This window comes from Clupea harengus, chromosome 1, assembly GCF_900700415.2.
Source record: "Clupea harengus chromosome 1, Ch_v2.0.2, whole genome shotgun sequence".
Taxonomy (NCBI): Eukaryota; Metazoa; Chordata; class Actinopteri; order Clupeiformes; family Clupeidae; genus Clupea; species Clupea harengus.
The window spans coordinates 19,167,325-19,192,785 of NC_045152.1; the positions used below are offsets into that span (position 1 = coordinate 19,167,325).

Here is a 25,461-nt window from a genome sequence, read left to right on the forward strand (position 1 = left end):
TCCGCTCCTCTCTTCCTCTTCTGGTTCCCTGTTTCATGCCCTTCCCTTCAAATCCTTCTTCCTCTAATATGTGCCAGACTTGGAGAGGTCGGGATCCCCACTCTAAGCTGGGTTCTACTCAAAGTTTCTTCCCCTCCAAGGGGAGTTTTCCTGGCGGCTGTTTCTGTATGTTCTGCTCATGTTTGTTCCTCAGGTGCTCCGGTCCTGTGGAGCAGCTTGAGACGACGCTTGAATAGATAAATCACACTGAACTGGAATGACTCAGTTCCCACTTCTCTACTTGAGACCATCGTATGATTAATCAGGAGGGATTCAAACTCATAACTGCAAAGATTCTGTGCCAAGACGTGGGCTGAAATGTTCTGACTGCCAACCCAGACACAGCTCTAACTGGTGGCCTGAGACTGTGTGTTGTGTGTGGGTTTGCCATGGGTGGGACTGTGTGTTGTGTGTGGGTTTGCCATGGGTGGGACTGGTGGCCTGTCATTCTCCACTTTCCCCCTTCTATCAGCTTTACTGTCTCTTGCACACGTGATGTCTCAAATCTCATTGTCGGTCTTCCCCCCCTCAAGACGCGTGACATTTGCGCTGGCAGTCCTTTTGTCCGCCGGTGGCGTCCCAGTCCCCCTTGGTGCCTCACCACTGCACAGAGGAGCAGGCGGAGTCAGACAGGGAGGGGAGGTGAGGTGAGGTGAGGTGGCCTTGAGATCGACGGAGCCATCTCTCAGGCTCGTCAGGCTATATTTAACTCACATTCACCATTCAGACAAATGTCAGCCGTTTAAAGTGTGTGGTGGTGGTGGTGGGGGCTTGGGGCAAAAAGAAAGTTGCAATAAAAAAAGGCATTTGAGTGACGGCACTTTTTCTGTTTACACGATTATTAAGAGCAACACTGGTTTATACAGCCCAAATGCTTGGCTGCCATTTTTAAATGATCTTTACAGATTGCCGTCAGTAGGTGAGCTGCTAATTGTGGCCTTCAGGGCCCCCTTGTGTGTGTCTCAAACTGTGAATGTTTATACACAGTACATGGAAACACCAGTGCCTGAGGGCCAAAGAGCTGGATTAAGCAATCATACCCTCCAGGGGTGCCAAAGGCACCGATAAGGCTTGATTTTAGAGATTTGACTCAATTTAGACGGGTACAATTTTGTGAAGGGAGTTAATCCAGTAACCAACAGGTTATTGACCTTTACCAGATGTAAACTCACACACATGGTGTTGCTATGGGGATGCTTTTCGCCTGTCTGTCTTTCTCATGGCCAGCCGTTTGGTAGAAGCAGCAGATAGCGGCAGTGATAACACCATCCAAACATCTTCAGTGAAAGCCATTCTGATTAGAATACAGTATTCATTATGTAACTACACATTACCATTCCAATCAAACGTAACCATTCTGTGTACCAATATAGAGATCTTCTGAGTGGCACGGCTCCAGACCAGCATCATTTTAAACACACCCCGAAACTGTTTTAATAGTAAAACTGGGCACGGAATGGGAAATACAGGTGAGTCCAATAACTTAAGACACTACAGGCAACATTTCACAATCCAATAAAGAAAAACATTACTAAAAAAAGAATACATTAATAAAACATAGCAAAATATTTTGGCAAAATGGCACTTTTGCTGACATTTTGATCGAATACACACACATGTGGACACTGATATCAAATGTCAAGTTCAAAAGTGTTCGAAGTAAAGGCATTTTAATAAGGGGAGCAACAGCTTACCATACACCTGGGTGAAAACTATTGCACTTCAACAAAAACGAAACACTGTTTTCCTGTACATGTGGACACGGTCGTCAGTCTAGGCCCTGATCCGAGCACAAACTATAACCCCGTTTGGCTGATAGGCACAGAAAACAGGATAAGACATCTGTGGCTACAAAGATATGGCACAAGAGAGGTTTACAGCACTAAACGAACTGGCAGTATTTCTACAGAATGCACACGGGTGGCTGGGGCTCGACCTCTCCTTTAGCACCATTGCAGTCCATGAAAGTCACATTTCTACAGGATGGTGAGTGTGTACAGTTTATACCTGAAGGAGTAAGATCTTCTCCTCCTATTTAAGATAAAAGGTTTAATGAACTAGTTGTACGATTATATTCTCATCAGAGGAATTTTGTTCTACCGTTTCATATTTTCATATTCATATTCATATTTTTATATTCATGACTTGTCAGATAGAAAGTGCACATCAAGTCTATGAATGAGACAAAGATGTGCTTCTTTTCTGTCTTGACCTGCGAAAGGTTCATAGTTGAGAGGAAACTCTCTATCCTCTCCTTTGAGAAATCCTTCAGCGCTAGTATAGAGAAAGTCACAGGCTTGGTCCATCAAACATGATGTGGCATTGCTTCTAAAGAGATTATTTGACTACCCTTTGCCGCCATTGCCGTTGTCCTTTTTGGATGTTGTCCCCTTAGACTCGTCTTATATACCATAAATGGGACTACATCAACAGTTAAAAAAAAAACATCTTTACTGTAGAAAGATGTGGCACTTCCATTTCATATTGGGATGGTGTGAAGACCAGGCCACTTTGTCCTCTATGGGAAGCTTCAGGTCCTGCTGGGTCTGGTTCATCAAGCATGCTCCAGCTCGGCTCAGTGTTTGCAGGCTTGTTCATTCTAAACAACCAACCCATTGGGATACAATAGGATCGGCTCAACTCGGGGAAAAGCGTTCTTGGCTGAGTTCATAGGCATTCACAGTCTCTAAGACGCCCGGTTCCTCAGGTCCAGTGATGGTGGCACCATCACGGCGCAGCTTATGTGTGACCAGGTTATATGGACCTCATACAGAGGGGGGGCTTCTAGATCCATGTCATATGGGCTTGGCCCCTCCAACAGACCCAGTCCATAGAACATGGGCTGGGATGGGACCAGGATCATATTGGCATGGTCTTCCTGAGCCCTGGTCTTGGGTTTCTGAGAGTTTCAGCCGTGATCGGACCGGTCCAGTTGCTTGAGAGTGCCCCCTCCTCATACGGGCGTGGTTCTCCTGTTGAGGGTGTCATTGAGGTCGTTGGGGAAGCAGTTGTGCACCTGCAGGAAGCCAGAGGGGTCGTGCTCAGGGCTGTAGGTGCTGTCCGTGCCCGCCTTGAGCGAGTGCTCGCGCGTCAGCGTGTACATGGAGATCTCGCCCAGCGGGGCCGTGCCGCCCGCGCTCCCGCTGCCGCCGCCGCCGCCCATCGAGGCTTCGTGCGACGAGGCCTCGGTGGAGTGCGAGCTCTCGCGGGACGGCCGCCGGCGGTAGCGGAAGCTGGGGATGCGCGAGTAGGGCGAGGAGGACGAGGCGGATCGCACGAAGGCGTGGCGCGAGTGCAGACGGATCACCTCCTTGTTCTTCTCGATGTAAATGCTGACGGCCAGCACGGCCACCATCTCGGCCGCGATGAAGGACAGCGCGCCGAAGTAGAAGGACCAGCCATAGTTGTACTGGCTCTTCTTGTCCTCGCCCTTCTTGTCGCCCGGGTCTCCGGTGTTGCTGGAGATGTAAACGATGATCCCGATGATGTTGCTCAGGCCTGAAAAGAGGAAGTTTGGGAACAAGGATAAGCTTAGCTGGGTCAAACATCGCCTATCCATTTATAGCTACAGGTGTTCTGGATACAGCTCCTTGCATTTCTATCTTGCAGCAATGTCAACTGTTTCACTTCTATGCCTTTATTTTCCACGGCTGCATCCGGCTGGAAATGTAACACATTTGATGTTTATTTCTGGCTTGAATGCTCCTGTTAAGATTGGTCTCAGGGAGATATGATGTCAGACCTGAGCTACTGTGTTGGAGTTAAAATAACAGTAACTGATTTACTGTATTCATTTAAATCCATCTTGGGAAATGTTTACGCCTCTGGTTTTATACAGTATTAAAGTCATAAATGCTAATATAAAAACATAACTGTCGAGTTCTACAATGAAGATTTAAAACACTTTTGGCACTTACAACCTGCCAAATACAACCTGTTCGCCACAGTGTATTCCGCGACAGCAGTAAAAGAAAGCTAAATCTCCTTGATAATCACAATACCTCCCACGATTACAGACATGTCCTTGTGAGACCCAAAGACAGGCGTGTGGACTCACCTGCGGCTACAAACATGATGCCAGCACTGAGTAGGATGTTGTTCTTCTTGCTGTAGATGCGGCCGACGGCCACACACAACCCTCCCAGTAGCAACAAGATGGAGCTGAGGATTGGAAACACACTGGACGCCCGCACTATGCCTGTTGAAACACACACACACACACACACACACGCACGCACGCACGCACACACACGCACGCACGCACGCTCGCACACACACGCACGCGCACACACACACGCGCACACACACACGCGCACACACACTCGCACACACGCACGCACACACACACACACACACACACACACACACATGCACACGCACGCACGCACGCACACGCACGCACGCACGCACGCACACACGCACACACACGCACACACACACGCACAGACACAAACACACACACACACACACGCACGCACACACACACGCACACACAAACATACAATCACACAGAGCAGTGATCCTCACTGGTAGTATGACACCTAATAAAAAAAGCTTTCCGTGGGACGAGTATATTAAAAACAACGGGCCTGGTTACTCACGTAGGAGATATTCTGAGCTGTCTGTGTCATAGTCATTATCATCTGGGAAATGATTGATCCGGTAACAGGCCCCTTTATTGATGCCTGAGGAAAAGAACAGGAAGTGTTTGAGGAGGCTAAAACAGGTTTGAGCGTGTTGGTTTTACCTTTCGCCATTAGCACTACTGAGTCCCTATACATTCACATCTACACTCACTCACATACTTGTCAGATTTGTTTTCCATAGCAACTTACAAGAGAAGCACATATCTGAAAAAAAGGACATACCACTTTAGTGAATGAAGAATTATATAGGGAACTATGGTTATGTGGCTCTTTCATAATGAATAAACTAAAGAGAAATCAAATTATCCTCCGGCATTTTGATAAGATGACACAAACAGTTACTCTTTGTGCAAGTTTGGCCGTTGGGATTGCTTCTAATCAGAAATGAACCAGTCTGCCATTTCTTGCCATGACTCCATTTGTCATTTACTCCTCTGTGTCCATGAACCCCTCTGCATGCTACTATTTTCAAAGGATGACATGAAATACATAGAATCAAATGTATTATAAAAGGAATCAAATGTATTATAAAAAGAATCAAATGTATTATAAAAGGAATCAGATGTATTATAAAAGGAATCAAATGTATTATAAAAGGAATCAAAGGATGACATGAAATACATAGAATCAAATCTATTATAAAAGGAATCAAATGTATTATAAAAGGAATCAAATGTATTATAAAAGGAATCAAAGGCCTTCATCCTGCTGTTTTGGTCAGAACTCCAGCTGAGCGCTGTGAGTCATACTTGCACAAACATCTAACCACTTGCCTTATGTAACTACTAAAATACATTACTGCCAAAATAGCCTTTTCTATCAATAAACTCTTTACGAAACTCGTAACTTTCACTGTATCATGTCTACATTGAGCAAGGCTGGCATTAGCCCTATCAAAACACATTTTTTTTGTTAAATCAGGTTCATGCAGTCTATTCCCAGTGAGATGGAATCCAACTGAGAAACCTTACACTTATACCTGCTCTTATGTCCCTAAGTGAGATACGCTGCCAAGGGTCCCTTGGGGGCCACACATCTCAAGCTATAATAGTGGAGGCTGGCTCCTGCATTCATGGGATGCAGCTGCCGTACGCGTGTCGGATGAATCACGTCTTCAGGGCTGTGGCTGAGAACAGGGGTAAATGTGTTCTCCGTCAGAGCTAAACATGACAGATAGCCTCAAATTGTCCATTCAGTTAAGCTCATTACACGAGCTCTCTGCATGCTCCGCAGTCCTAATGGAGCTCTTCATGGTTGAGACTCACGAGACAGACCACACCTGGTGCTCCAGGCTTCTACCCAGTGGCTAGCTGTGTGCAGCTGTGTGTGTGTCTCTCATATGCTTCTGATTACTTACTCAGACCCTTCCACCTCCCCCATCTCAGACTGGACTCTCTCATGGTTTCCATGACTCCGATAAGGCACCAAGATGTGGCTGATCTAAGGATAGGGACACCATGCAGTGATGCACTCCAATACTAGCAACGCATAGTGGATGTGAACTTGCAGAGAAGTTCGATACAAAAACTTCTGTCCTCATTGCGAGCGAGACAAGCCAGCCTACCACAGGGAATCTGGGCTCTGCAGTACAAGAGGGCAGACCAGCACTGCGTGCCATCATATCCGTCCGAGCAGATGTGAGGAGGCGCCTGACTGTGTGTGTGTGTGTGTGTGTGTGTGTGTGTGTGTGTGTGTGTGTGTAGGGAGGGCCGTCTGAGTCTTGCGACGGGGCCCTGAGGTGAGGCGGTACAACACGCTGTTAACTGGGTCTGCTGTTTAATCAGGAGCATCCAATTAATTAGAGTTAAATAGGTCTGAGGAAGTGGAGCACTGTGGGTTTTTTTCTTCTCTTAGCAAGTCATTGTTTTAAAAAGAAGGGCCTATTTAGGGCCACTAGTGTGAGTGAAACTCTTGAAGCTGATCGAGACTTAAGTATACTTTGCCTTGTGATTCATGTGACCAGCTCTGAGATCATACTCCAAACCATTCTTACAATGTATGTATATCATGCACTATTCATTTATGAAGCTATATACAGTATATATGCTACAACCATGTTGAGGCAGAGTTATACAAGCAAAGCTATGCATTCCAGTGGTAACTACAGAATATGCTTTAATTCTATTTACCGATCTGGGTATATCTCAAAGAATATGCATTATTAGTATGATATAAGTATTATAAGTATGAGGACACAATGCAAAGGAAGTTCTGGACCTATGGTCTGCAAGGCTGTGGATTCTGTTTCAGATGCCAAATTCACATGGTAAATCTATGTTGTATATATCCTTTGAATAAAATGGTGTGCTTAGAATATTCTACCTAGATATCCGGATGGTGTGATTATCTCTCTCTCCCTCGCTGTTCACCTAAGCTGTCATTTTTTCCTCTCCATGCAGAGCACTTCTTTCCATATCATCGCCAGGCAACAGCCCGTGTTCGGAAGCTGGTTAAATAATAATAATAAATAAATAATACATACTGGACTCTGTGGAACAAAAGCAATTTCATCCTCCAGATCGGTGACTGAACCGTACACATCAGGGCTTACGCTGAAGTGCAAGCAAAGAATGAAACAGAAAAAGAAAAGCCCACACCTTCATATTTGATATGCAGAGTAGTATTTAACACATCTGGGCTTAATTAGACCCTGGTGGTGAACCCTTATATGTATAACTGCCCTTTGGTGGTGATTTGACCATTCTGCATTCTGGTCACACACATGAAACTTATTGCGTCTGGATCACATTTGTAAAACATGGACACACTATTTCTGACAGATTCATTTCTGTAGTACAGAAAGCACGGTGTCAGAAATGTCAGCGCTGTTTTGTTCCAACACTTGTCATCTTTATTCACACCTGAACGCAGTCCTTGCAAATACAAAGAATACAGAGTCCATAAGGTGTGTATGCACACTTGGAATGTAATAAGCTTAGCGTAGCAAAGAATGGGGCACTTCAAAAATACCAGAACAGTCAATTAAATATGCCAGAAATACCAACATCAGGGATAGAGGAAAAAGACCAAGGTCAGAGGTGCAAAACTGCAACACTATGCAATCCAAGCCATATCCTGTGTGGCACAGAACACAGAACTAAGTGTTTTGACATTTGTATCTCCATATCAGACCAGAGCTGCAAGTCTTCTAATCTGAGACAGACAGTATGTTAACTACAGAATAGACACTGCACATGCTGCTGTGGAAGATGCTATTAAGGCATTCCAGTGCACTCGTAATGGAACCCTGTTTCAAAAGGCCCTGTGTGTTATTTGAACTAGGATCCATAATTGCAGTGCCACAAGGTATGCATTCCCAGTGAAGTAGAGATTAATGATCTTCCATTAAGAAAAAGAAATTGCATAAAACTCCAAAGCTGTCTATACAACCTGTTGTGTCAATTAGCCATGTCTTTGGGTAGAGGTTGATGACGGTATTCATCCTTGTTACAACTGAACTCTCACCCTCGCACCAAACAGGAAGCTGACAGGCTTGCATGACTAATGAGTTCATATTTCCATTAAACTGAGAGTATCAGCCTTTAGTGTGCATAGCTGGTAATCCATGCTAAGTATGAGTGTGTGTGTGTGTGTGAGTGTGTGTGTGTGTGTGTGTGTGTGTGTGTGTGTGTGTGTGTGGTATGTGGCTGTGAGAGAGGAGAGTGATTGCTCACTGAGAAACACAATATGCCTGTGTTGCTGCAGGCTCCCCATTATGTGCTCACCTCACTGGTCTTGCGCTGTGTTTCACAGGTACCGTGCATTAGGTGCTCTCATCTCGACACCCATGTGTGCCCCACGGGGACCCCCCCCCCCCTACCCTCTCTCTCTCTCTCTCTCTTCCCACCCTTGGTCTGTCTGTCATCATCTCATCCTCAGCCCCCTTTCTCTGAGCAGGGGCCCTTTCACAGAGGCGTGCTGATCATCACTCACCCAGAATTACTCTCTCTCTCTCTCTCTCTCGCCTTGCCTAGGCCACCTGGGCTCAGAAGGAGTGCCAAGGAGCACCACGCCGCTCTTACCGGCTGATTTGCCGAGGGCCCGGATCGCCACGCTTCCGCAGGTGTGGGTTGGGCCCCTGCGCGTCTTTCAATAAAGAAAAAATAAACATCCTCTCAACTGACTCGAGAGATTTGGGGGGTGGGGGGAACAGGATAGAGACAGGGGGAGAGAGAGATATACAGGAAGTGTGTGATGGAGAGAGAGAGAATGAACAAAGAGAATAGAAAGAGAGAAATAGAGAGAGAGAAAGAGAGAGAGAGGGGGGGGGGGACAGGTCTCTAAGGCCTGTCTGGAAGAGTAAAAGCTCTCACCACTGAGCACACTTCTCCATGGCAACCTCAGGTCTGTTCCCGACAATCTGATTTCCATAATGTCTCCTAGGATGCCTTTGACATCTTCATTGTACTTTAATACAACAGCCAATAACCAGCCCTCATCACATATGAAACCCATCTCCCAACACCCTCCAGCACTGTCAGGGGTGGCGGGGGCAGCAAAACAGCTGTCACAACAGCGCTGCTGGTTGTCAGAGGTTGTTATTAGTGTAAATGAATCCAGTAATGAAAGCCAATAGTATGGCTCACCTGTGTAAACGTATGGCCTTACCGCCATAATAGATCTTTAATCTCCACTGTGACTGAGGGCAGCACTTAAGGCAGAGCTTTTGAAGAGTCCGTGGGGGAAGGGTAGCTATTCTCTTTAAAACCAGTAATAGGTTATGCTATACCAACCCTTTTAACACAAAGGGTGTATGCCTAAAGGCCGATGTATGCTTGTGCGTAGAATCTACATTGTAGGTATGGTGTAGTAACCCTGTACCCTATGCTGTAGCCTGACGTGACATCCACACAGACACCCCAGCACACAAGTGTAAATACTCACAATGGCGTTAGCTACAAGTATACTTTGGAGACACCCATGTGCACGTCCACATGGCAGCATTGGCGCAAAGCAGTGTCCACGAAATATACCTGTCCCTTTCCAGGCAGAAATTCAGTTTAATTACTGTTCAGTCAAGTATCCTAAATCTCTTCTTAAATATAGATCATACATTGTTATCCTTGTGTATGCTCTTGTTCCCCGATGACTGATGGAAGGCCTCATTGTAGCATTCAAATTATTATCCAGACCGCATCATATTCACGAAATGTATTGGCCTACTTCGCAAGGCCAAGGTGTTCATCCGTCATAGACGACCTATATGTAGATAATAAAACTGCGGTGGTCAAGAACCTCCGGATTGGCATCCTCTGAGGCCTTTGGCACGCACTCCTCGCTCGTTAACGCTCCTCATTGTGTGTGCTGAGCGGTTGCGGAAGCCAAAGCCAGTGGCTAATTAGTGACTCGTGGCCTTTCAGCCGCCGCCTTTTAATTACAGATCTGTGGCTCATGCTGGGAATGAAAACGCGACATTTCTCAACCCCCCTCTATCCCCATCTTCTCAACGAAGACGGCTTGGCCTCTCAGCAGTGGTGTTTCTGTTTTTTTCTTTCTTCTGACAAAATGGCGCCACTCTCCTATCATGTTTAGACTATTTCCTTTCTCAGTTCTCTTATTATTTGACCTCAGGTTTCCTTTGCAAGAATAATCCAACCACTGGTGTATTTCAATGTCCTATTCATCCCATGGCGTTTGAAATAAATATCACTGTAAAATGAGAAAGTTGGTGGGAACTGACATTACATGACAGGTCCATATGTGAGACATGAATTGCTAAATTTGCAACATATGTAGGCTTAAGCATATGTATGCGTACTGGCTGCTAATGACATAAGGTTACTGTTGTAGTTATAGTCCAACTTTCGCTCAGGAAACAGCGGTATCCAGTCTTGATGAAAACGATATATTTTCCGAGACTTTCCGGGTTTCAATTGCAGTTTTGCGCAAAATTGTAGCAATAAATAAAGTCGATAAAACACAATTGCGAATGGCCTGTGTTTCCATTGAGTGATGTTATGCGATTAAAGCTGGGTTAGTCATTCCAGTTAAACATGGCGACGGATCTCCAAGTTCTGTTCAGTCTTGGCACTTAAATTGTATCCAGCAATACCCACGGTAGTGACCAATCGAAGGCGAAAAGAGCAAGTGATGCACGCAATAATGATCTAAAAGGCAAATCCCTTATTCTTATCACGTAGCTTATCAGACATGTCTTGGAGGCCACTGTCCGCAAGGATCCTTATAAATATTTGCATTTTGTTGCTTGCTGTCTAGATCTCCAGTAATTTCGAATCAATTCTCCTCGGCAGACCACACGAAACGCGTGTGACTCACATAATTGCAAAAAAATTGTTTCCAGTTCAATTTTGCAAAACAATGCTTTGTCAACCATATCATGCGAGCTGCAACGAGCGCATAAACTTTGTTGCGATATTGAGAGATTTTTTAGACGTGTTTCCATTACTTGCTTTTTAGTTCGCAATTCCAAATAGCGCATTAAGCAGGTTAATGGAAACCCGCCTACTGACAAACATTTGTCGTTTCAAGCCTTCACAAGTTTTGCGTGTGTAGGCTATAAGTTGCTATTGTGAACTTCAGCACCACATGAAATGACTGGGCACAGATCACCGGCTGCGTCATCATGCGTTCCATCACATGCGCATAAACTTAACTTCAGCATTCTTCATTTTAACCTGGACGAACTACTTTGAGTGAATTGCAGCTATTTTAATTGAAGGTTGGTTAGACCACCAAAGATAAACTGTCCATACTTATGAAGTCTCTAGGGTAAAGCTTAAACGTGACCTAGACACTTAGATCATTCATCTATTATTGCAAGAGGTTTACTTTAGTGTAGGCTACCTCATCCAAAATGATAGCCTACGCAACAAGCCTACCCACTCAAGAATTCATGTGATAGCTCCTAAACTAATCACTCTTATCAATGATGAAAAAGTTTGATATTTCATAATCAGCATACAGACGGACGGGGGTAAGGTCATCCTCTCTACAATATTTCTACTCGGCTATGGCAAAAAGCAACAGATATATCTAGGGCTATTTTTGAACCTTTTAAACCCAACGTTACCATAGTGATTTCAGACATGTTGTTGCCAAGCAACAGCATCAAATACAATAAAGACATGAATGAAAGCAAAGACTAATGCATCTTTCAAATACAGTCAGTTGATTTCGCTCATTGAGTGATACTAGTGAATATAACTGAGCATTCCAGCTTTGTCAGAGCCACCCCAATTGAACATTTTTACGTCGAAAGTGGAATCTGCCACATCCTGTGGTCGAAAAAGCTCGTATTTACTACTACACTGCTTTGTATTTTCCTATAAATCGTTAGCCAACAACTTAAGGCACAATTAATGTTTTTTTTTCTTCTCGTCAACATATGCATAGAAACGACTCTGTTCTCGTCACTAATCTTATTTTGTATAGATTATCCTCCGCCCTCTAACTTTGCTGACAAGATGTCAGACAGATGTAAATATCTGGACAGGTGTTTCCACTCAAACCTAGCTGCATGATTTGGTATGGACAAAAGCATGTCTGCTTTTACGCTCACTCTCTGTATCGCCTGAGTAGCAAACAATAGGCCAATGAAAGCAACATTTCTTTGATGAAAACATAACCTATACTTCTGAAGTTTTAAAGTCACATTGTTTTCATTGTAGATATTATTATTATTAATATTCGGAAATGAAAGAAAACATTGGGCAAAAACAGAAGTAATTCTTACCTTCTATACAGCAGATTCTCCACAAGCCGGAGTGCGTAAGATCGCCCTTAGTTGTTTTAGTTTCATCCGTAGTAATATTGGTGGCGTTACAAATATATGCCCGTGAGTAAAGCCAGTAGTCGGTACCTATGGCGATGGTCATCAGACTGAAAGCTGCGAAAGCTCCCGCTGTGGCAAGCAGCATTTGAACCCCACGATCGCACCCAGCCATCGCGCCTCATACTAACCCAAGTCCCTGTTAACACACGAGGAGCGTCACGGCGCGCATCCCATGTCCACGGTGTCTACTGACTATGCGCCTTTGTTTCCCCACACTGCTGAAGCCGATGCCGACTCTTATCGCAGATGTCATCTCAGTGCGCACATCCTGTAAACTTCAGCTCTCTGAATGGTTCAACGGTTGTGTGTCAGTGTGGATAAGGTTAAAGTCTTAACCATTATCCCTAGCCCTGTCTGAAACAGAATGACATGTAAGTACTCTTTCTCCTGGGGCTTCCTACACAAACTTCAGCTTCTCAAACTGCTTTCGAGTTTGAACTCAAACTTGACCTTAAGAAAAATGAGCCAACTGACTGACATGCAATGTCCATGTCGACTGAAGCCGTTGGTTGTGTGACGGAAAGAGAGTGTTGCAAAGACAGGGTGCTGCTTCAACCTCGTCAGAAATATTTTATGTCAGGTTTAGTAAATTCACATCTGTCAATTTAACAGAGAACAGATTTAATGCCTTAATTGTTACCCCCTCCAACCTCTGCATATTGCGGGTCCCTGAACTAATGAGAAATGAGTGTTTGCTGTTGGGATGGAATTATGAAGGAAATATTTAGATATAGGAAATTGTCACTTGTTGCTGAAAGTATGGGTACAATGTGTTCATTTACTTGTTCATAAATTATGTCAGTTGATGATATGATCTGACATAATTTCATGTCATCCTTTCAACATAAATCCTTACCAGCATTACAGACACAACCCAGGACCATGATGTCATGTCTGGCCTTGAATGTCTTACCTTCCTTAAGTACGTGTACTATTTGGAAGGAGCCATATGGCCTGGGACCTCTGAAAGCGAGTTAGAGGAGAGTAGAGGAGAAGGTGGAGACAGAGGTGATTTGATCAGCTGTGCATCACTGCACCTATGACCAGAATTGTGGGGTGGTAATTAGTGGCTTACATTCAGCAACACAGTTACGGCATCCTGTTCTGGTAAAATCATATTATGAGCTTTTAGATAACTGACTGAAGACAAAAACTAAATCAAATAGCCTAACAGTCCAATAGTCCAGTCCTATTCTTTTGGGAAAATGAGGAATAGTTAGGCCAGTTTGGTCCTTTTAGGCCCCAGTCTGAACATGCTGTTCTGCCTCTTTACATTTCAGACTAAACTCCCACACACACCACACCACACACCACATCTGTCACCCACGTACACAGATACTATCACACCTCAGTGTTCCAATTCACGGACACCTTTCTATAAAATGAATTCCTGTTTGGCTGTTACAACATTTCATGTGAAATCACCATTGTGAGAAGCAAAGGACCAGCCTCACAAGCTTGGGATAATGTTTTTATTTGAACTGAATCAGTTTCTCATGTTCAAAGGTCCAGTATATCGCACAAGGTGCCCATATAGCGCCCGCTGGTTTGTAGCTGAGGTTTTTTTGTGTAGATTTCATGTCAGTTCTCTGGAGCTTGTGCAATCTTTGAGTGACAAATCACCGTCAATATAATTTATAGACAGAGCCTGTTGGAAAAAGAGGTGCCTGGTGGAGGTTGCTAAGCAGCGAGAAGATTGCCATGTCAATAATTATTTTGCAACTGAACTCCCACAGTGACAACATTCAAAACTGAAGTGTCATATCCCCCTAGAATGGATGATTGACACTGTCTGGTTTGCTTACCTGTGAGCAACATAAAGGTCATCTAAGCTAATATTACAATTATTGATAACTCTAAGGGCCTGTTGGGCTGACCTACAGTCTTCCATCATCCCAGGTACCAGTAGTCCTTGTTAAACCCTCTAATCCAGACCCCAGCGTCGGAATGGCATGGAGTTAATTAAGAACAGGTCTGTAGAACATCAACAAAGCTCAGTTTGTCTCTTTTACCTTCAAGCTGGTGTCAGCCTCTGGATGGACCATCTCTTTTTTGCTGTTGTTTTCCCCCCCCTTTTCCTATCACATTGATCTTCAGCCAGTAATCCTCTCACCAGCTGGTGTGATGAGACCTCCCTCTCCAAACCCCCTGAGGCGGCGGGGATGAGCTCTAATGGAAGAGCCCAGCCATGGCTGTGTCATCACCAGACTTGATGAAGAGGTGTTAGTGTTTCAGGACTCCATTGCCACAGTGGGGCTGGCAGAGGGAGAAGGAGGAAACCAGGCGGCCATGGCTGCATTTCTCAAGGAGGAAAAGCTTCATCTTCCTGTTGTGTCTTTGTTAGAATGAAATCTGTTTATCTGTGTAGTATTTACTCACCTGGTGGTCTGTTCCTGTCAAGGTTGACACACATTGTGCTGAATGGACTGACATTCCAGCGCTCCCATTCACAGCCTCTCTGCCATCTCTGTCCATGTCCACACTGACACTTTCATAATTCTTCAAAGGCAGAAAGCAATTGATAATAACTTTCCTAGCATTTATATGTCCCATTATACCCCAGTAAGGTGACTCACCTCTACTGTCTTCTTCATAACAATAATAATAATAATAATAGTTAATGACAGACCACTTCACACTGACATCAGACTTCAAAGTATCCATCTCTCTCTAAAATTATCTATCAAGGTATCTCATACCTACTCTACTAAATCTTCTTGTAAAACATTCAAATTATTTCAGAATTAAGAATGCTTCATAAATTGGTTGTAGTCATTATCCCACTGTGACACATCCATCCTGCTACCACCACCGCTGGTGTTAAAAGCCATGTCATCAATTAATATTAATGCCGCTATGTTCAACACCAGAACTTAGGGTCTGCAGTTTAGCCCACACCATCTTGATACAAGATACATTTGGAACAGGTAACATAGGCTTGTCCCATAACCACGTGTATGGAGCAGATGGTCACAACCTGGAGTTATCTTTCCGACTTCACCGTCTCAAGTCAAGCAGTCCATGCAATCACTGGAAACGAGCCTGCGCTGCCACCTACTGCACAAACATTGTATTTCTCTACTTACACCTAGATGCGTTCAACACATTCATTGCCACTATCAAGCCAATTATTCAACTGCCTGTGGATTTACTACCTGTTGAGTTTCCTTGTATGTGTATGTGTATTGTATACACATTCTTTCAGAAGAGTCTTAGCAGGAGAGCTTCAGAGATTATTAAATCTCATTGACATTCCACATTTTCTAACACTCCTTACTAAATGTGCATTTTTGTCACTGCTTAAGGCAATCAAATACAGACTGGTTATTTACGGGCTGGTTATTTGTAGTGGGAGTAGTTCAGAGACTGAATTCACACACACAGTTCATAAACAGAATTCTCAAACAGTGCACAGGAGAGTAGTGTAGAAGTCCCTGATACTCTATTACCAAATAAGCCGACAAGAACCCGAAGCACACAGACACCAAATTAAATAATTTTGAAAATAAGATGCATCTTTTATGTCACTACAAATAAGGAGAAATAAATACCGAATGCCACCATTACTACGAAAATATGGTGCTCTATTGATGGAGAGTGTCTCAAAGATGGTGAACCATCCATTGAGCTACAAATAATGATGTCTTGCAAGACGTCTTGGTGTAACGGTTACACTGTAACCACAATGGAAAACAGAAATACAACAGTCAGGTATGACCCAAAGTGGAAAATTTAATAGACCTAAAAGAAAGACAAAGAAATTCTACAATGTTGTCATACTGCTTGTACACATCAGTAGGTCCTGTTCTTCACATTTTCAAATGTGTTAAAAATGTATGTCCTGTTAGCAATGCCACTCACACATCAAGGACGACATCATATTAGGCACAAGGTGGAAAGGGAAGATGCGTGTTTACAGCATTGAACACCTCTCCTTGTTACCAGGGTTTCATATTATCGGTCTAAAAGGTCCACTTCTTTAGGGCCGCCTCATGAAAACTATACAAGGCCTTTATATACCCTACGTAACAACAAAGTAAGAAGGCCAATCTGCTAATCCCCCACGTAGTTCACTTGTCATACAAGCATCATAAACCATGATGTTGAACACAGTAGGCCTATAAGCAGCAGACCCCAGCATTTAACAGCACATAGCTTGTGTCTTATAACCATGTTATGTAGGGTTTATAAAGGCCTTTTAATAGATTATAAAAGATGCCCTTTTATAATCTACACAGCTCCAGTGACCGTCACTGCAGAAGAGGGATGATGCAGGCCAGGTGCCCAAGGTTCTGGCACCCCTTGAGCCAGCGCTGCACATTGGCAGGGGTCGAAGTGGCGCTGGTGCCCGTCTGCAGGAGGCAGCAGGAACACACTACGTCTGCCAGCGAGAGCTCGGAGCCCACCAACCAGGGCCCACGCCCCAGCGCGCCGTTAAGCGCCCGCAGCACGGCCGCCCGCTCCTTACCGCTTCCCTCGGCCAGCTGGAAAACAGCCGTGTCCACCCAGCTGTCGGACTGCGTGGCCGCCACCGGGTCCTGGGGCTCCAGGCCCACCAGCCGAGACAGGAAGCGCGCCACGTTGCCCTCGCCCTCAATGGGGCACATGTTGGGCACGCTGAACTTCATCTGGAGTCTTGGTACTGTGGGTGACACACAAAGTGATTAAACGAGGAATCATTTAGATGACTTGGTTACATATTATATATTCAGCCAGTATAGATGGCCCAATATAGGAACTTCATCTGGTAGGAAAATTGGCTCATGAAATTCAAATTTTCAGTCAATTCCAACTAAATTACTGAAAAATGACTGACGAAAATGAGCTGTGCATGATACAATGATACATGTACAACAAAAATAAGGAGAGTGGTCTGTAGACTAAAGCTACTCTTCCATTTATCCGCAATGTAGAAATGATACTTCACTACATGGCACACGCACATTTACAAACACATCTGATCAGCCCTGAGTAGCTCCTGGACCACAGCAGTCTCATTGTAGGTTTCGTTCATTACCTCTTATGGCGAACTGTACTACCGTTACTAGACCACAGCAGTCTCATTGTAGGTTTAATTCATTACCTCTTATGGCGAACTGTACTACCGTTACTAGACCACAGCAGTCTCATTGTAGGTTTCGTTCATTACCTCCTGTGGCGAACTGTACTACCGTTACTCTGCATTCCCGTGCCACATTACTCACCGTTTTTCCATATGAGGGTGAAGCCCAGCTGGAAGCGCTGGCGTGTGTAGCTATCGGCGTGACGGGGCCCCAGGCAGTTGAGTAGCTTTGGTGGGACGGTGGAGACGGAGGAGTGGACATGGACAGTGGAGAGCACGCGGTAGCGCTGGCACAAAAGCCCGTGGAGCACCAGCAGGCTCAGTGGTGGGCTCGATGGATTGGCATTGATCACTATGTCTCGCAGAGCACCCAGGTCCTGCATAGGCCAAGTCCATAGGAAGAACATGAGTCAAGTGGCCAGAACATTTATAAACAACCAAGACACAGCATTTTTGCACAGTGTGAAAAGGTGGTGTGTATTGCTTTGCTCAGTATTAAACAAACACACTTCAACTATATTTTGAAAAAGTTCTTTCATTTACCACAAATTCATTTGAAACATCGAAGCCATGTCAGTTATTATTCTAAGTGTAACTATTGACAACAAATCATGTACTGTGTATGAGGTTTAGATCACAAACGTAATGTTTACCAGTGAACAGTCTGGATTCAAGGAAACCTGCCAAGCAAGTTCTTTTGTCAAGTAAGATACTTGGATATACCATACCTTTCCCAATAATGTGTCCAGGTCTGCCACCTCTTTAGAAGCACACATTGTGGCAGCTGAAGAGAGAGATGTTGCATCAAGGTCTGCATCAGGGGTGGTCACGGTCTTAGCTAGTCCGTCTACTGCCGCCTTCAACTCGTAGAGTCTACGCAATATTTCATCCTGACGCTGCTCCAGGGCTTTCAGGGCTGGATCTACCTCGCCATTCTGGTCGGACGAGACAGACAGGCAAAGTGAACGAGAAAGGTCAAATTGTAAGACCGAATGCCATTGGAGTGCGGCTGTGAGTTTAGGTAGGCAGGATGAGTGTATGAGGGATGTTACACCTCATGATCTGAGCACAGTGTTAATGAAAAACCCACACGTTAGTCGTGCATCTGAGTCAGATGTCTGATCAAAAACATACGTGGACATTAATGTTTTGTAGTGCTTGAGCAAGATCCGCGTAAGCACAACGCAGACCTGATTTACAGGAGGACCAAAATACGATACGTGGTCACCATTGCATCAGCAGGGAAGACCCAGGGATGCTATTGCTAACATTACCTGTAATTTGACTATCCTAGCAGCTGACGCCGAGCGTAGTGAAAGCATGGTTGCTAGCCCTGCTAAGTGAGTTTTTGCTGACTTAAATATGTAGGTCAACTAGCGTTCGACCCGACATGGCTCAAGAGGTGCCTTTAGAAAAGTACATTAGGAGGTAGCTAGTTAGCTCGTTCCAAAACTCGAATTACCTGTAGCAAATTGTCGATGCAGCTGCCACTGTCAGGCTGTGCATGGATGTTCGGTAACTTGTACATGCACGTCGGCAAATCAACTTTTAAGTCACCCCCGCTGATGGGCTTTACCTGATACATAGGCATGGCTTCGGATGAATTATGACACTCCCAAACGGAATATTTAATAAAGAAAAACTCCTGGGTTACACGTTATATTTATCGCAAGACACTTCTCTTAGAAAGTGTCAAATGCTACCAAGGAGCCAATGCTAAGTGGAAGAGGCCTTTCTCTTACGTACGTCATATCCGGTGAGGCTGACCTCACTGTCTATGGACCTCAACAGTTCCGTTCTGCTAGCAACGATAACCCACAATAACCCCAGGAAGTAAAACGAAACGAGGAAGTAAAATGAGTTTGTTGTATCAAATGAAAGGTTTTTACAACAAACAACCCTGTTAATCGACTGGGTAATATAAAAACCTTTTATATGCAACGAGTTTTATTGTTCCATTTGTCCTAATGATCGGGAAAATAGTTAAAAGCGTGTTTGAAAGTTATAGTAGCCTATTTGTCATTATAAAGTCCTAATCTGTCTACTCGCTAGATCAGACTTTATAATGGTATTTTGTTAACTGTGCATTATATTAACTTGCTTTAAAACAAGGTAAGATATAGTGAGTTAATTTTAAGCGTACAGGATACTTTGATAATGACTAAGATGTAGCTGAAAATTGACAATTAATATTACTTTCATAGTAACATCAAAATGGGTTAAAAACGATTCACTGATGTTACAAAAGTATGATTTTCTTGTTTAAATATAGGGAACACTGACTAAACAGGCATCATTGTAAATATTGTAGTAAGAAACAGTAAAACACACAACAATCTGCTGATAAAAGGATTATGTCTTCAATAAAGTTGGTTGAACATGTTCAGAACACTGTAAAGAAAGGGTAAAATATGTTTAGCAGTCATTATTCTGGTCATTCACTGTGAAAAAACACTTGACACACAGATCACACAGGCGAAAATGCATTATCTTCAATGGCAGGGTATTGCCATGTGACATGTATCACTCTTTGCTGATGAAACTAAAGATTGTGTCTCAATGAAAGGGGGTGGAATATGTTTAGGACATTCCAAACATTAAATAAAATGTGTGAAGTAGTTGAGATTTACGTCCCTGAATGCTCCACAATACTTTAAACATAGGTGATCAGACAGGCGAAAATGCATTATCTTCAATGGTAGGGCCATGTGACATGTATCACTCTTTGCTGAAAAACTAAAGATTGTGTCTCAATGAAAGGGGGGTGGAATATGTTCAGGACACTCCAAACATTAAATAAAATGTGTGAAGTAGTTCAGATTTGCGTCCCTGAAGGCTCCACAATACTTTAAACATAGGTGATCAGACAGGCGAAAATGCATTAACTTCAATGGCAGGGCCATGTGACATGTATCGCTCTTTGCTGAAAAAACTAAAGATTGTGTCTCAATGAAAGGGGGGTGGAATATGTTCAGGACACTCCAAACATTAAATAAAATGTGTGAAGTAGTTCAGATTTGCGTCCCTGAAGGCTCCACAATACTTTAAACATAGGTGATCAGACAGGCGAAAATGCATTAACTTCAATGGCAGGGCCATGTGACATGTATCGCTCTTTGCTGAAAAAACTAAAGATTGTGTCTCAATGAAAGGGGGGTGGAATATGTTCAGGACACTCCAAACATTAAATAAAATCTGTAAAGTAGTTGAGATTTACGTCCCTGAAGGCTCCACAATACTTTAAACATAGGCCTACACACAGGCAAAAATGCATTAACTTCAATGGCAGGGCCATGTGACATGTATCATTCTTTGCTGAAAAAACTAAAGATTGTGTCTCAATGAAAGGGGGGTGGAATATGTTCAGGACACTCCAAACATTAAATAAAATCTGTAAAGTAGTTGAGATTTACGTCCCTGAAGGCTCCACAATACTTTAAACATAGGCCTACACACAGGCGAAAATGCATTAACTTCAATGGCAGGGCCATGTGACATGTATCATTCTTTGCTGAAAAAACTAAAGATTGTGTCTCAATGAAAGGGGGGTGGAATATGTTCAGGACACTCCAAACATTAAATAAAATCTGTAAAGTAGTTGAGATTTACGTCCCTGAAGGCTCCACAATACTTTAAACATAGGCCTACACACAGGCGAAAATGCATTAACTTCAATGGCAGGGCCATGTGACATGTATCACTCTTTGCTGAAAAAACTAAAGATTGTGTCTCAATGAAAGGGGGGTGGAATATGTTCAGGACACTCCAAACATTAAATAAAATGTGTGAAGTAGTTGAGATTTACGTCCCTGAATGCTCCACAATACTTTAAACATAGGCGAAAATGCATTGTCTTCAATGGCAGGGCCATGTGACATGTATCACTCTTTGCTGAAAAAACTAAAGATTGTGTCTCAATGAAAGGGGGGTGGAATATGTTCAGGACACTCCAAACATTAAATAAAATGTGTGAAGTAGTTGAGATTTACGTCCCTGAAGGCTCCACAATACTTTAAACATAGGCCTACACACAGGCGAAAATGCATTGTCTTCAATGGCAGGGCCATGTGACATGTATCACTCTTTGCTGAAAAAACTAAAGATTGTGTCTCAATGAAAGGGGGGTGGAATATGTTCAGGACACTCCAAACATTAAATAAAATGTGTGAAGTAGTTGAGATTTACGTCCCTGAATGCTCCACAATACTTTAAACATAGGTGATCAGACAGGCGAAAATGCATTATGTTCAATGGCAGGGCCATGTGACACGTACGTTTAAAGTATTGTGGAGCATTCAGGGACGTAAATCTCAACTACTTCACACATTTTATTTAATGTTTGGAGTGTCCTGAACATATTCCACCCCCCTTTCATTGAGACACAATCTTTAGTTTTTTCAGCAAAGAGCGATACATGTCACATGCCCCTACCATTGACGATAATGCATTTTCGCCTGTCTGATCACCTATGTTTAAAGTATTGTGGAGCCTTCAGGGACGCAAATCTGAACTACTTCACACATTTTATTTAATGTTTGGAGTGTCCTGAACATATTCCACCCCCCTTTCATTGAGACACAATCTTTAGTTTTTTCAGCAAAGAGTGATACATGTCACATGGCCCTGCCATTGAAGATAATGCATTTTCGCCTGTCTGAACACCTATGTTTAAAGTATTGTGGAGCCTTCAGGGACGCAAATCTGAACTACTTCACACATTTTATTTAATGTTTGGAGTGTCCTGAACATATTCCACCCCCCTTTCATTGAGACACAATCTTTAGTTTTTTCAGCAAAGAGCGATACATGTCACATGGCCCTGCCATTGAAGATAATGCATTTTCGCCTGTCTGATCACCTATGTTTAAAGTATTGTGGAGCCTTCAGGGACGCAAATCTGAACTACTTCACACATTTTATTTAATGTTTGGAGTGTCCTGAACATATTCCACCCCCCTTTCATTGAGACACAATCTTTAGTTTTTTCAGCAAAGAGTGATACATGTCACATGGCCCTGCCTTTGAAGATAATGCATTTTCGCCTGTCTGAACACCTATGTTTAAAGTATTGTGGAGCCTTCAGGGACGCAAATCTGAACTACTTCACACATTTTATTTAATGTTTGGAGTGTCCTGAACATATTCCACCCCCCTTTCATTGAGACACAATCTTTAGTTTTTTCAGCAAAGAGTGATACATGTCACATGGCCCTGCCATTGAAGATAATGCATTTTCGCCTGTCTGAACACCTATGTTTAAAGTATTGTGGAGCCTTCAGGGACGCAAATCTGAACTACTTCACACATTTTATTTAATGTTTGGAGTGTCCTGAACATATTCCACCCCCCTTTCATTGAGACACAATCTTTAGTTTTTTCAGCAAAGAGCGATACATGTCACATGGCCCTGCCATTGAAGATAATGCATTTTCGCCTGTCTGATCACCTATGTTTAAAGTATTGTGGAGCCTTCAGGGACGCAAATCTGAACTACTTCACACATTTTATTTAATGTTTGGAGTGTCCTGAACATATTCCACCCCCCTTTCATTGAGACACAATCTTTAGTTTTTTCAGCAAAGAGTGATACGTGTCACATGGCAATACCCTGGCATTGGAGATAATCCCTTTTCACCTGTGTGATCTGTGTGTCAAGTGTTTTTTCACAGTGAATGGCCAGAATAATGACTGCTAAACATATTTTACCCTTTCTTTACAGTTCTGAACAAGTTCAACCAACTTTAATGAAGGCATAATCCTTTTATCAGCATAATGGGGTGTGTTTTACTTTTTCTTAATACAATATTGTCTGTTTAGTCATTGTTCATTATATTAAAACAAGAAAACCATACTTTTGTAACATCAGTGAATCGTTTTTAACCCATTTTGATGTTACTATGAAATTAATATCTCTGATAGTTTAAGAAAACACGGGGCTAATAAGGGACTTTTATTTTGAAAAATCGTAACCGGAAGTCGCTCGAGCTCATTTGCCTATAGTTGCTCACTGAACGCTGCTGACCTCAACGTAGGGGGGGGGGTCTTTTTTAGGGTCTCCGATATGGAACTCCTATGTCCATGATATGGACCAGAGCCATGTAGAGTCTCCTCATGGCTCTGACGTGGACTAATCTCAGAAGTTACCGAAAAGCAGAGAATTTCCTAAACACCAAACAAACGAAATGTACAGCTCAGTATTTCAATAACTTACTTTACGTTTCAGTGGACATGAGTATATGAGAGACCATTTTTAGCGAGTTTTTGACATTCTCTTTTAAATTACTGATTTATTTACGTTTTCATTAGGTGTGTTTTGACAGAGACGTTTTGGATCCTTCTGGCATGTTTCCTATTCTCCCGCTAGAGGGCAGACCAATGCAGTTGTTGGTCTTTTGCGAGTCAAAGAAAGGATGACACAGCTCAGACCCCTTCAAGTCACCTTTCTTTGCCACTAGTCAAGCTGTTGGTTAGTCCTACAGCATGTTAGTGACACCTTACACTCTGAAGTGCAGAACAGGCCACAGCCAATGTTTTTAGTACATCATAAACCATCTCATAGAGAAATATTTGCCGTTTTGTTGAGGCCATGAGGCATAAAGTCACAGGTCATTATTATTAGGCCTATATGGTCTTCTCTCCAGACATCTCAATAAATTGCATGATTTAGCCTGGCTATAGCCAGGTTATCTTTCCCTATGGTAGCATCTGGAAGTCTGCAAATAAGCAATTTAGAAGAAACTGTCAGTCTGTGAGGGCACCCGCTCCTTCACAATCTCTACAGTCCTGGAGCCCTGGATCATTCAGTGTGGCACTGCTCTCAGGATGTCAATCATAGGTAAGAGTGACAAGGAAGATGTGATCACAGAACCAGTGAATCTCAGCCATGTAGGGACCCTGTGGTGGACATGTGGTGTTATAAGGTCATTTTAACCAGCTTGCTTGCGCTAAAAGATTGATGTTGTGATAGTCATTTGCTGGTAAAGGAATGATGCCCGTTCCATGGCTTATCGTGCCTGTTCTGGGCCTGTCCTATAAACCTCAGGGTTTGCCAACAGGTTATGCCACTCGTCCCGCATCTGCTCCAGGCACAGAATCACACAGCACCCGTGCCATCTGGCAGTGCGTTGTTTGCAAGCTTTGCTCCTTCCTGGTAATCTCTCAAAAAAAGGAATAGTTCCCCCCTCTACACACACACACACACACTCTTAAAAGATTTGTTTAAGATGCAAAGGCTTTGCGTATGACTGAGCATCTTGTCCTTCGTCCCTCTCACCACCTCTTTACTTCGTCTCATCATGAGTTTCAGTCACCCCACTACTGACACCATTGAGGTGTGATATAGGTTGAGTTTCAGTCACTCCACTACTGACACCATTGTGGTGTGATATAGGTGGAGTTTCAATCACCCCACTACTGACACCATTGTGGTGTGATATAGGTTCATTAGAATCATTTTCATTGGTAGAATCAGGATCTCTTTAACTGAGTAAATGTCATGTTAGTTGTGCGGTGCACACACCATCAAAATCTGTTATTGGCATATGTGGCTGATGAGAGATTCAATGGTGATGCTTGTTGTTTATCTTAACAGCCACACCACAGGGGTCCTATGATACCACTGAGCCCTATCACTCTTCAGTACAGACTGATATTTCCCACAAATATTGTATACAATGTTGAAATGTATGTGCACTAGTACTGCTTTTAATGTGAAATATTCTGGAGTTTCAGGTGAAATGTGGTTATAAATGCACTCAGAATGTCAAATGATCCACAATCCCATCAAAGTGCTTCAAAATACAAAGAAATAATGCCTCTCTTAGTCATTACATTATGAAACAGTGCATATCTATTCTAGGTGTTCCTCTGCCCAGTCAGCTAAAGGCAAACGGGGCTTCCCCTCGCTTGGTAATGTTCTCCAC

The 25,461-nt window shown here is 43.3% G+C and overlaps 2 protein-coding genes and 1 long non-coding RNA gene across 4 annotated transcripts in view; all 3 read right to left on the reverse strand.

Annotated features, from left to right (window-relative positions):
* The window catches only part of LOC116221071, a 4,088-nt gene extending 1,164 nt beyond the window's left edge, over positions 1 to 2,924 (reverse strand). The window contains exon 1 of the long non-coding RNA XR_004164000.2: positions 1 to 2,924. This exon is cut by the window's left edge and continues 276 nt beyond it. This is a non-coding gene — a long non-coding RNA (uncharacterized LOC116221071).
* An 11-nt stretch (positions 2,925 to 2,935) lies between these two features.
* On the reverse strand, positions 2,936 to 12,864 carry cacng4b (calcium channel, voltage-dependent, gamma subunit 4b). The gene is made up of 4 exons (XM_012825748.3): positions 12,379 to 12,864; positions 4,641 to 4,724; positions 4,097 to 4,237; positions 2,936 to 3,537 (listed from the first exon to the last, which is right to left on the reverse strand). The coding sequence occupies exons 1-4, from the start codon at positions 12,587 to 12,589 to the stop codon at positions 2,993 to 2,995; spliced, it is 981 nt and encodes a 326-aa protein (XP_012681202.1). The 5' UTR covers positions 12,590 to 12,864; the 3' UTR covers positions 2,936 to 2,992.
* A 3,327-nt stretch (positions 12,865 to 16,191) lies between these two features.
* Positions 16,192 to 19,269, reverse strand: aimp2 (aminoacyl tRNA synthetase complex interacting multifunctional protein 2). 2 transcript variants are annotated; one of them, XM_012825926.3, is made up of 4 exons: positions 19,116 to 19,269; positions 18,268 to 18,474; positions 17,682 to 17,916; positions 16,192 to 17,119 (listed from the first exon to the last, which is right to left on the reverse strand). In XM_012825926.3, exons 1-4 carry the CDS (start codon positions 19,128 to 19,130, stop codon positions 16,728 to 16,730), a joined length of 849 nt encoding a protein of 282 aa, XP_012681380.2. In that variant the 5' UTR covers positions 19,131 to 19,269; the 3' UTR covers positions 16,192 to 16,727. The 2 variants fall into 2 exon arrangements, with proteins under 2 accessions (XP_012681380.2, XP_012681379.2); XM_012825925.3 differs by having other exon boundaries at positions 19,002 to 19,269.
* Between the last annotated feature and the right edge of the window lie 6,192 nt (positions 19,270 to 25,461).

Excerpts from the sequence above, each read along its gene's own strand:
- cacng4b (XM_012825748.3), bottom strand. The coding sequence starts at position 12,589 with ATGGCTGGGTGCGATCGTGGGGTTCAAATGCTGCTTGCCACAGCGGGA. Across the intron at positions 4,725-12,378 it reads GAGAATCTGCTGTATAGAAG|GCATCAATAAAGGGGCCTGT; the intron begins GTAAGAATTACT and ends TCTTTTCCTCAG. Across the intron at positions 4,238-4,640 it reads CAGCTCAGAATATCTCCTAC|GCATAGTGCGGGCGTCCAGT; the intron begins GTGAGTAACCAG and ends GTGTTTCAACAG.
- aimp2 (XM_012825925.3), bottom strand. The coding sequence starts at position 19,130 with ATGCCTATGTATCAGGTAAAGCCCATCAGCGGGGGTGACTTAAAAGTT. Across the intron at positions 18,475-19,001 it reads GCATCGACAATTTGCTACAG|AATGGCGAGGTAGATCCAGC; the intron begins GTAATTCGAGTT and ends TCGTCCGACCAG. Across the intron at positions 17,120-17,681 it reads CACCCTCATATGGAAAAACG|TACCAAGACTCCAGATGAAG; the intron begins GTGAGTAATGTG and ends TGTCACCCACAG.